We start from the raw sequence: 12523 nt of genomic DNA on the forward strand, positions 1-12523 counted from the left end.
GACATACAATGGAATAAACATAGCCTCTTCAACTACTGGTGCTGGGAGAACTGGGCAGCCATATGCAGAAAACTCAAAGTAGACCCAAGCCTATCACCATGTACCAAGATCAACTCAAAATGGATCAAGGACCTCAACATCAGACCTGAATCCTTGAAACTACTGAAGGACAGAGTAGGAAAGACACTAGAACTTATAGGCACAGGAAGGAACTTCCTGAATAGAGTCCCAGGCGCACAACAAATAGGGGAAAGACTCAACAAATGGGACTACTACAAATTAAAAAGTTTCTGCACAGCTAAGGTCATAGCCACCAAAATAGAAAGACAGCCAACGATATGGGAAAGGATATTTACCAGCACAGCAACAGACAAAGGCCTGATATCTGTCATCTACAGAGAACTCAAAAAACTAAGCCCCTCCAAGCCCAATAAACCTATTAGGAAATGGGCAAAAGAGCTAAAGAGAGACTTCACAAGAGAAGATATAAAAATGGCAAAGAAACACATGAGGAAATGCTCAACATCCCTGCTAGTAAAGGAAATGCAAATAAAAACAACCCTGAGATACCACCTCACCCCAGTTAGAATGGCCTATACTCTGAACTCAGGAAACAACAAATGCTGGAGGGGCTGTGGGGAAAGAGGAACCCTTCTCCATTGTTGGTGGGAGTGCAAATTAGTACAGCCACTTTGGAGAACAGTATGGAGGTTTCTCAAAAAGCTCAATATAGACCTACCCTATGACCCAGCCATACCACTCCTAGGCATCTATCCTAAACAGCAAAACCCAAGATATCAAAAGGACATTTGTACTTCCATGTTTATCGCAGCACAATTCACAATAGCCAAAATTTGGAAACAACCCAGATGCCCCTCCACAGATGAATGGATCCAAAAAATATGGTACTTATACACAATGGAATACTACATAGCGATTAGGAATGGTGAAATATTGTTATTCGCAGGGAAATGGTCAGAACTCGAACAAATAATGTTGAGTGAGACAAGCCTAGAACACAGAAAACAAAGGGGCATGATCTCCCTGATATATGACTGTTAACAAAGGGAGATGGAGAGACAGAAGAGACCAAGTCTGTGAACACTGTATATGTGCTTGATACATTGTATACTGCATATGGGTCTACCTGACCTAGACAAGGGATGGGAAAACAGGTTGTAAGATATCACAAGAAATGTACACAATGCCCTACTATGTAACTGCACCCTCTTTGCACAGCACCTTGTAAAAAAAAATTTATGTTCAATTGATAATAAAAAAAATTAAAAATAAAAAAAAAATAAAAAAAAAAAAAAGAAGTGAATTGATACCTTGTACTGAATGACTACATCTGATTGTTAGTGAAGGGGAGACAAGAGAGGAAGAGACAAATCTGCCAATGAAAGTAGCGACTTTAAGATAACCTCTGATTTATGTTTATTCACTTTATATTTATTAGTGAATAAAGTTTTAAGCCTTTCAAATTGAAAAAAAAAAAAAAAAAAAAAGAGCAAGACTAAAATCTGGAATGCAATCTTACACCATATACTGTGGGATGGTGAGAGCATCAACCCAGGTCTCCTTGGAGAGCTGACTCCTGCTATTCCATCAGTGCTCCCTCACAATGTACAGTTTCTCCAACACAGGTAACCCTACACCTACGCTAACGTACTTCTTCAACAATGAGTAGCCCTGAGGATGGCCATCAAAACACGGTGGGGCAGAATAGGAGGTACTAGGTGATCTGCTTTAACTATGAAAACAAGTTTTCTTTTCCTTCTCTCACCAGGATTTCCCCAGACATAGACTTCATTTCACCTCTAGTCCTCAGGCTTTTCTCCTGTCAGGAGGTAAAAACAAAGCTAGGCCAAACGACTGCAATAATAACTTACTTGTACAATATCTTTCTTGAGGATCCGATCAAAACTTAGCTGGCTCATGGAGTAGACAGGCTGCCACTCCTGGGCTTTCTTTGTGGCCACCAGCAGGTTGGAGATTTCTGTGGAAAAGATCAAAGAAGTCTTAGTATACTAGAACTAAAGATTCAAGATCCCAACCAGCTAATGTGTGAAGCTACAAAAGCTGCTGAACACAAATGTGTATTTGTTGTCTCAATCGTTTGTCAACTAAACTGGAAAAGTACTTGATTCATGCCCTCCAGGGGATCAAAGGCTAATAACAGAGCCAACAGAAATCAAATAATCAGACCAACAGGTGGAAAAGTACAATGTGGCTAGCTATTGATTATACAGGACAGACTGAGTTGTTCCAAGTTCCACAAAGCAGGACCTGCCCTGGGAAGAGGTCAGGGAAGATTTCTATAAGGATGTTTTAGACCAAAAGGGAAACTCCCAAGAAATCAGGGACTGTTTTCTATCTTAATTTCTGTTCTACATCTACAGCTACATGATGGGCACACAAGAAGTACTGTATTGGGGTTTTGCTTTGTTTTGTGGTGTTGGGAATTGAACCCAAGTCTAGGTAAGTACTCAGCCACTGGCCTCAGCCCTCAACAAGTATTTGTTAAATGTATGAATAACTAGCAGTGGTTTGTAGGAGGAAAGTTAATGAGGGAAGCTGAAGCTTTGATCCTAGGGAGCTACAGGAATCCTGTGAAGAAAGGAAATGCTGGTTTTGTGCAAGAAGAGGGGAAAGGCATCCTAGAGAGGACTGTCTAAATTTCTCTGAGCCTAGCAGTACCCCTACTGAGGAGGTGTTTACCAAACCCAGAACATATGGGTTATGAGTGACCTATCCCCTCCAAACTCTATTCAAACATAAGCCCAACACGTGACAAGGTCTGCTGGACCAGTCTTGACAGAAGTAGCTAACCTGGAATTTATGATTCTCAAAAACCACCTTTTAAGTTAGGGTCCAGTGGCTCATGTCTATAATCTTGGCTACTCAGGAGGATGACATCTAAGTATCAGCAAGTTTGAAGTCAGCTTGGGCAGGAAAGTCCATAAACTCATCTCTAACTGACCCTCCAAAATCCAAAAGTAGAGCTGTGGATAAATGATAGGGCACCAGACTTGAAAGAAAAATCTAAAGGATAGTGTCCAGGCCTTGAGTTCAAGCCTCAGTACTGGTATGCACCTAGGTCCTGAGTTCAAGCCCCAGTACTGACATATACATGCATGCATGCATGCACACACACACGAGCACACACACAAATCGCCTATCCTACTGTGGATTCACAAGATATGAGGTAACAATGGGGAAATAAAGGACCTTTCAAGACAAGTGCAGTGGCTCAGGCCTATAAGCATAGTAATATAGGAGATCATGGCTCAAGACCAGTCTAGAAAAAAAAAGTTAGCAAGACTCTTATCTCAACTAATAAGTTTAAAATTTTTTTTTAATTAGAATTAAAAAAAATTTTTTTTTGTTGGTCACAGGGCTTGAACTCTGGGCCTGGGTACTATCCCTGAGCTCTTCAGCTCAAGGCTAGTGCCCCACCACTTTAGCCACAGCTCCACTTCTGGTTTTTTTTTGGTGGTTAATTGGAGATACGAGTCTCATGGACTTTTCCTGCATGGGATGGCTTTGAACCGCAATCCTCAGATCTCAGCCTCCTGAGTAGCTAGGGTTATATACGTGAGCTACTGGCACACAGCCTAATAAGTTTTTGTATGGTTGGTGCATGCTGGTCATCTCAGGTATGAAGAAAGTATAAAGTGGGAGAGCTTGAACTATGAAAACATAACAGACCCTATTTTAAAATTCTATTTGAAAAATAACTAAAGTTAAAAAGGGCTGAGGTATGGCTCAAATGGCAGAGCATCTGCCTAGCAAACACAAGGCTCTGAGTTCAAGCCCCAGGTGTGTGTGGAGACCTTCCAAATTGGGACACACTCAAATGACAGGCCTGGAACCTCAGCAGACACTGGCAGTCACTGAACATGACATGGCCTCTTTTAGCTGAGGCCCAATTGTTAGGGAAGTGACAACTCATGGATGCTCTCCTGCTTCCACTTTTGGGAAGAAAACTCAAGTCCTGATTCTTGGATTCTGAAGGAGCTTGTCAAAGATCTGTGAGCTAGGGTCACACGTGTCCACTGGGAGACAACAGCTGCTGAGTACCATGTCCTCATGCATGCTGCAAACTCCAAGTCCCTCAAGTCCTCACTAGCCTTCAAAGTTTCCCCTTTGCTATTTTAATTTCACACTTTTTTTTTTTACTGCTTTCTCTCTGCCAGACACTGTTCTCTGCCCACATGATGACCCTATGCAGACAGCAACTTTACCCTTATTACAGATCAGAAAGCCAAGGTCAGAGCAAATAGTCTGACCACAATGAGAAAGCTCATAAGCTCCACATGCAGGCTTTACATGGAAGTCAGAGACAGCTCATCTCTTTCCTTGCCACAGAACATCTGCTCTAGTATGGATATAAACCTCGATGCCTGAAACTGGTTTCAGGAAGGACTCCTCATTACCACATTGTGGGGACTCCTTTTTCAGAGGCTTCTCCCTCTATATGTTTTCCTGACTTTATTCAATTCCTGGAGTAAAACCTGATTCAAACAAGTAACAGGCTGATGCCAAAATAAGTATCTTGACTGGTGACACATAGAAATAAGGTTTACTGTGAGTAGGAGAGAACTTAAACCTCCAGGAACCTCCTTCACATCAGAAAAATGTTCCTCATCAGCTCTCTATGAAAGACAGATGAGACAGTACATTCCAACAGCTGTCTTCACTGACTGGTGTGAAGTAAGAGCTCCATCATAGGTAGCCTTTGTTTTTATGACCAGCCACCATCCTTCTTCTACCACCAGGGTGCCCCAGACTGCAGAGCAGCCTGAAGAATGCCTTGGGGTCAGAGTTGATTGGTGTGGAACTCAGGCAGCACAGATGCCTCAGCTGAAGAGGATATGGAGGATGGCTGGTGAAGCTTCGTATTTTTAACACAGCTGCTCTCAGGTCTGGAACTGGGCACAAACTCCACAAAGGGGAGAGATGGTGAGTTTGCTTAGCCATCACACCAATTCTGTGTGGTCTCCTGCTTTTTCCTCTGATTTTTATTTATCCCATGAGGATAAATGAGGTTTAGTTTTGAGTGAGAAACTCAGATTAGGATATCTGACTACTGGAACCTTGCAGTTAGAGCAAAGAAGCTGAACATACCAAAAAAGAACACTTTCAGATCAAATTTTCATGATTTTACTACTCTGATTTGTAGAGGGAAGAAAGAGGGCTCTGAGAACTAGTATGAAGAAGCCTCACTGCCATCCACTCCTTTGCCCTTGTCTCAGACTCAGACTAATGGCTCATCTGCCCTTTTACACAATATCCTTGTAGCCAGACAATCTAAATTCAACTTCCTACTCTTCTGACACATGATCTGAGAAAGTACAATGAGAAAAGAGAACACACTATGTTTTGTTCTAAGGATTAAATGACTTAAAATAGAAACTGTTTTTTGAGTTATGTCTTGTAAGTAGTAAGCTTTACTAATAGGGTAGCAGTTACCATTATTACTTATTGACACTAATTCAAGTATTACTGATACCATTAGCATGTAACCTTCAAAGTCACCAAACATTCCTAAGACTCCATTTCCTCACCTCTGTAATGATTAAAAAGAATTGCTGTGTAGATTTAAAAAAATAGGATATTCATGTAAACTGCATAAGATAGGAGGTACCCATAAATATGGCTGTAAGTGCTAACATTACTGCTTGACAGGAATTATTACTTGACTTTGTGCTGGGTCCTGGGGTTCCTAGGAGTCACAAAGTAGTAAGACCCAGACTCTGTCTGAAAAGTTAATAAGAAAGTAGGAAGGCAAACACACTAAACTTAATGCTCAGTGCTGAGTCTCAGGAGACTCAACAGAAGACACATGACAGGGCATTTAATAGTTTCTGCACATCTCCTCTACAGCTACTGGCTCCAAGACCTGGGATGTCAGGGATGGCATCTATGTCAAACACCTTCCCCCTAGAGCCCTAAAAGACGTCACGTCCTCTTCTCCAGCCTTCCCTACTCCTGTGGATACTGTCCTCTACTTTTTCCCTTTCAGAGGCCATCAATCCCTAGAAAAGTATAACTCACTTTTTACTATCTGGAAGCAAAGGTTAAACAAGTAAACAGGACTGTTGGGCTTTAAGCTTTTAATTTGCTCTGAGGTCTCACAGCCAAGTGGCAGATGTGTTTTTAACCTCTGTGGAACATCTTTGAGCATAAAAACAAAGGCCGCAGTTATTCCCCAAGGCTGGCAGGAAGTCCTATCTGATCAACAAGAACAAGTCCTTCCTCTTTCACTATGTTTAGTGCCCAACCCCCTTTGCTTAGACTGAAACATGATTCACACATCAAGAAATGAGGCCCAGAGCAAGGGGAGTAGATCAGTGGCAGAGCACTAGCCTAGCATTTATGAGATAAGCTCCTGGTTTGATCATTTCTGCAGCAGCCACAGAAGCAACAACAAAAGAACCTCTTTCTGACCTGGCATGCTTGCTTTGCCATACCTGCCCTTGATTCTAAGATATAGATACAGATGGCTCAGAGATAATTTCCTCCCATGAACAACACCCTCTCAGGCAGATCCTCAGAACAACTTCCCTGCCTGTGCTTTCAGGCCTGACAATTTGAAAGAAGGTCTGACAATTACAAGCAAGTATTTTGGAGAAAGAAATTCCATTCAGATTAGGCCTGCCCTCAAACACTTGGATCTTGACCTTCAGTGACTTTATTTCTCTGCACCCCAGTTTTCCTATCTATAAGTGGAGGTTCAGGTCTAGGTGAACCCCAAAGTGTTCTTCCACACTCATTATGAAAGATAGTGAATCCTCCTTCAAGACATCAGTGACACTACTCCTGGGGCTTAATAAAGAATGGCTGGGCCCCTGGTCCCTTGTCAGGCTAGATGTATACCTCCCCATGTGCGGAGATGCCAAGCTTTTATCCCCTTATCTGTGTTCCCTTTCCACTCCCTTCCTTGGCCACCTGACCTGCAGGCAGGGCAAGATGGAATGGAGGACACGGGTAGCCTCGGGTACACGTGGCTGCGAGAAGCCCTCCCCCTCCCTATACCCACCAAGGAAGCAAGGCATGCATGGGCTCTCGGAGAAGCTTCAAGGAGCTGTCTGTTTATTCAAGGGAGGGGCAATCAGACTTATAGCAATAGTGACGGGCAAAGGGGAGGGACTGACCAGGAACTAGCGATAGGCTGGTAAGCTTGTCCATCCAAGAGCAGCGCCCTACAACCTCCCTCACGGGCTAACGTCACTTCCCACAGAACCCCCTTCTGAGCGCCTTTACGACACAGGTGCTCGCTGGCGAGAGGTGGGGGCTGGTTTAGAGCTACTCCCTCGGGTTCCAGAAGGAGAAAGGTGTGGCTAGCTTCCATAGGGCCCCAGGGCGGGAGGAAAGGCAGCTTCTCGGGACCACCCTCTCCCCCTCAATGCCAAGCTGAATCCCCAACAGTCCCTTGCTTGGATTTTATTTCCTAGTCCTTCCATAGCTTTGACTGCTGGCAAGATAAAGTCCCAGCTCTTTGTTGTAGCAGCTGACTTCCATGATGCAAAATATATCCCCCTCCTCCATTCTTTCCACCTCTGCTTTTACATTTGTCCCTTTTTTGGCCTGCTGCTTTGCACAGGTAATGGTTTCAGATTTGCCAAAACACATTCTCATCTAACTGGTACCTCCTGCTTATCATCCAACACTCAACTCAGGATCTGCTTCCTCCATGAATCCCCCCATGTTCAGTAACTCAGAGAATTTGGTCATCTCCTTCTTTTCACTCCTGGGCTAGGTTAATTAAAACACCTATCACAGGGGCCTCATTGACATATTTTCTGCATTAGAAACCCCCAGAGAGCAGGAACCAGGCCTTAAGCAATTCTGATTCTTTAGATCTAACATGGATCTGGGCTCACAGATCATATTTCTCTGACATACCAATGATAGAAGCCCTCAAGACACTTTATCTTTCCTTTCCTCCCTCATTCCATTCCTCTTTCTTTCTTTTTTTTTTTTTTTTTTTTTGTAGGGTACCAATTGTGGGGCTTGACCTCTGGGCCTCATGCTCTTGCTTGGCCTTTTCATATAAGGCAGTTCTACCACTTGAGCCACGCCTCCACTTCCAGATTTTTACTAATTAGTTGAAGAGCCTCTTAGATTTTTCTGCCTGGGCTGGCTTTGAACTGTAATCCTAGAATTGTAGCCTCCTGAGTCGCTAGGATTTTAGACAAGAGTCACCAGCACCCAGACAGGGCACTTTATCTTAATGAGTGAAGAATTGCATTTCTGTTCACTGAACCTTCAATATGCTTCTTTCTGTAGCCTGAGATGTTGAGAAAAGGTGTTCATGTCTTTTCTATAGAAAATTCTAACATTCAAGGATGAGGTGTGACTTAGAGATAGACTTGTAACAACATTTAAAAGAAAAAAAAAACCAGAAACGGTGAGCAAGGGCTACTTTCTTTAACCCAATTAGTATCCTTTAGTTCATCTGGGTCTCAAAGTACCTATGACAACTGAGAAGACATGGCCTTGCTTTGGCACAGGGAGACAAACCTCGAGGTTTGGGTTGGCAGCAGCGTTTCAGCACAAAGCTGATGTTGTCCGTGCGCAGGATCTGCTTCTTGAGATGGCTCATGAGTTCTCCCAGACTGGGAAATCTGCGGTCTGAACCATGCAGGCTGTAGCTGCCCTTCTGTACCTCAATCTGAAAGTTCTTGAACTGCTTTTGGCCACCTAACACCTGTCATTCAGAAAAGCAATCAGAAACTATTTGTTTAAAATGGAACAAGGAAAAGTTACCTTGAGTATGTAAGATGTTAATAAATGTTAAGAAACCCTCTGGAACATTTCTGTAACGTAACTTTTCATTTAAAATTATTAAAGCATTTTAAAATTATTCAGTATATAAGTTAACCAATAAATAAGGAAATAATGTAATGGAGGTTCAGGAGAAGGCCTTGGTAAAGTGAGCATACAACATAGAGTCTCCCTTAGCTTTTCACCTAGAAGATGAGGGTCAGGAAACTATCACATTTACTACTAAACTGTTGCTATAGTTAACTGACAAGGAGTATCTTAAGACTTAGTACTTTATAAAAGATAGAAAGTATTATGTATAAATTAAGAATGTGATTGCAAAATTCACCCAGAGACTCCTTCAATCTGAGTCCTTCTAGTCTATAAAACTATTAGTGGAGAACCACTAGAGTGGGTGCTTGACTATCGTCTAGGTTCAAGTTCTATGATGCAACAGAAAGGAAACATAAGCAGATGTTTCTTTCATTGTTCTTTCTGTGCAAAGGAAATTATTTTAGTGGTTAACAACGAAAGCTAGTAAGACCTACTTACACTGTATAAAGTAGGACAGATATTTCAAGCCTCAATGCCTTACCTACTTCACACAGTGAGATAACATTGCCTACCTAATATGGCACTGTATGGCTTACCAAAAAACATGTATGTAAAATTAGCACTGAGCCTAGTGGACTAAATAAGCAGAATAATTAGTCATACTGGTGTGATGCTCTTTTTCTCCAGGTAACTAAGGAAGGCAGGTCCTTTCTCAACCACTGACCTTGTTGGTACAGCACAGGTGGATTCCACTTCAGAAAGGCTGGGTGGTCTTACATATCCATCTATCCTAAAAACACTAAAACGTCTCCGAAGATGGAAGAATAATAAGAATAGGCATCCCTTGTGAAGACAACAGCCTGAAAAGTTCTGAGCCACTTAAGTCATATCAGCCTTGAGGCCTAGCTGTCCAGAAATACCCCTGGACAAGTGGTAGCCACTGGGACTTTGCCCAGGGCACCAGGCAGCACTGGGATCCTTTTGTAATCTCCTCTTCCCACTCTTGACAGAGTCCAGTCCAAGACACCCTCCTGTGTCTGATATCTACCTTATACTATCAGTTGACTTCCATCTTGAGCATTGCTTTCACTTCAGTTCTCCTCGTTCATGTTGAGCCCCACTATTACTAGTGGATTTATCAATGAATACTATAAAATTCTGTCTTCTAAAATTTCTACTTTTTATTTTGAAAAACTGTCTAACAAAAGTTAATTAATAAGTCTGGCTAAAATCTCAGCCTCTGGGGTTTCTCTATACCACTGTCAGCTTCCAGGCACATCTAAATGTCTAACCAATATCTGTAATTTTCAAACCACAGGTCAGCCATTTACTTGTTATGATGTCTGAAGATGTCATTTGAATACTTGTCTGAACTATATGTGACAGAAGGACACAACTCTGTGTTTGTGATGATCCTGATATTAGGTCTAAAATACACCAGTCTAGGTAATTACACTGAAGTTCACAAGTGTCTGGTAAAAATCAATTTTCTAGTCATGGTCTGTCTTACAAAAACACTGAATGCCTGCCTGCTGAGGGAGACAGCAGATAGAGAAGGAAGGCAATGAAGAAAGAGTACAGGTTTAGTTGCTTAAGACTGGTCTTTTGTGAGCCAGGGATTTTCTCAACAACCCAGGCTTTTCTACCTCAACGTGGCCAAGTAGTCTTCTCTGCCACAGATTCTGGTTGCCCAATACCCTGTGATCATATGGCTCAGCTCACACCAGTTTCTCACTAACCTCAGACTTTTCAAAGCAGGTGACAGTCATGAGGATGTTATCAAAGTCAGTGCAGCTCCACCTTAGCACATACATCCCCTCTTCGCTCCCTTCTTGCCGTAGCTTATTGATGGCATATTCCGTGCTGGAAAGGGAAGTAGGAAAAAGGAGAAAGAGCTCACATTACATAGCACTTTTTAACCCCCCTGGAATATCCATTTACCTGAGATGTCACAATTCTTACAGCCCCATTATGTAACCCATTTGGAGTCCTATAGCCTGTGGCACGACACAGGGAGATATCCATGAGCACAGAGACAGAATGAATCTCTAGTATAAAGGATTCACCTTGCTACCCACGCACTGGGTTTTTGAGTCTTATTTGCTCCAAGTTCCCAAACACATCTCCAGGACTCACTAAACAGTGTCCCTGGTGATAGGGAGCTACCAATGATGCAGTGGTAAAGGTCCCATACTTAGCCCCCTCCAAATACCCCTAACTCAGCCTAAGTGGAATGTTATGGTGGACATCTGGGTCGACATTTCTTATTGCTATATTCTTAAGTAACCAGTACAGGCCTGCCATAAAATATATGGAAACATATATCATTCACATCAAAATTGCCTGGCCCGAGTGTCTCAGATATGGAATCCCAGCCTGTCAGGAGGCTGAGAACAGAAGATTATTTTGAAGCTAGCCCAGTCAGGAAGTCTCTGAGACTCTTACTGACTGCCCCAAAGTCAGCTGTGCAAAGGATGGCTCAAGGGGTAGAGTGCTAGCCTTGAGCAAAGAAGCTCAGGCCCAACACACAGACCCTGAGCTCAAGCCCAAGGAATCAACAGAAGAAAAGGAACAAAATGAGAAGCTCCTTAATGAAAGAGTTTACCGATTTTATGTGAGTAGTCACTGGTGTCATATTTTCAATAATGTAGAAAAAGTGTGCTTTTCAATATACCTTCTCAAATTACCTATATTCAGGTTACTGAAGAGCATATCTTGACAAGTAACAGAAGGTGCTTAGAAAGTATATTAAATAGTATTATTGTTTGCTGTAAGATGCATGTATATTTTTAAAATTAGAAATAAATGACCAAATGTCAAGATACCGAGCACTTTCAAAAACTTTTCACAAATGCCTGCATATCTACTGTGTTTTTAATTTGCTAAATAGAATATATTGATGTTTTTTGTGTTTTGATAATGTAATATTCCCAGTAGACTCCTGCTTTTAAAACTTTGTCCCCAGTGGACTGGGCTGTTGTGGAACACTTGTAGACTTCTGGGTGGAGGAAACAGGTCATTTTGGGTATGTCATTGAAAGCTCTACCAGGAATCTCTTCTGTTCTCCCTCCTCCTCCTCCCTCCCCTCCTCCTCGCTCTCCCTCCCCTATCCTTCCTCCCTTCTCTCTGTCATTTTCAATGTCTCCCTCAGCCTCCTTCCTGGCTGCTAGGAGGTGTGGTAATTCTCTGCTCCATTTTCCCACTGTGGTCATGTTGTGTCCAGTGCATGGGTCTCAGGAACTGAGAGCAGAGTCCTTTGAAGTAATGAATCAAAATAAATCCTTTGTCCCTTAAAAAAAAAAAAAGAACAGGCCTGGCTCACAGTAAGCACTCATTAAATAACATACTGGATAAATAAATCAATGAGATAAAGATGCTAGCAGGGAACATGTCTGTTTTACACTTGTATTCCCAGGACCAATGAGTCCTACCACTCAGAAGGCAATGAACACTCATTTAAATAAATCCAGATAGAATTACACTAGCATTGAGTGAGTGCTACTCATGAAATGTGGGTAAAAGAGGACTGACATGACCAACATGCTTTACAAATGCAGACTTTTAAGTACTTTTCCTTGCCCTGGTCTCTGACACCTCCATACCTTTACACAGCTGATCCTTTACCTGGAGTACTCTGCTCCCTCTTTAAGATCTGGCAAACTATAATTGATTCTTCACAACTTAATCCAATGTGAAT

At 42.3% G+C, this 12523-nt stretch overlaps 1 protein-coding gene across 1 annotated transcript in view; it reads right to left on the reverse strand.

Moving 5' to 3' along the window:
• Positions 1 to 12523, reverse strand: part of Jak1 (Janus kinase 1) — a 117025-nt gene that overhangs the window by 24755 nt on the left and 79747 nt on the right. The window contains exons 10-12 of the mRNA XM_048351480.1: positions 10566 to 10689; positions 8530 to 8716; positions 1893 to 1999 (exon numbers count right to left, since the gene is read on the reverse strand). Of these exons, the coding sequence (XP_048207437.1) occupies positions 1893 to 1999; positions 8530 to 8716; positions 10566 to 10689 (418 nt within the window). The remainder of the gene's footprint in view (positions 1 to 1892; positions 2000 to 8529; positions 8717 to 10565; positions 10690 to 12523) is intronic.

Source organism: Perognathus longimembris, chromosome 7 (genome assembly GCF_023159225.1).
Source record: "Perognathus longimembris pacificus isolate PPM17 chromosome 7, ASM2315922v1, whole genome shotgun sequence".
In the NCBI taxonomy this organism is placed as follows: domain Eukaryota; kingdom Metazoa; phylum Chordata; class Mammalia; order Rodentia; family Heteromyidae; genus Perognathus; species Perognathus longimembris.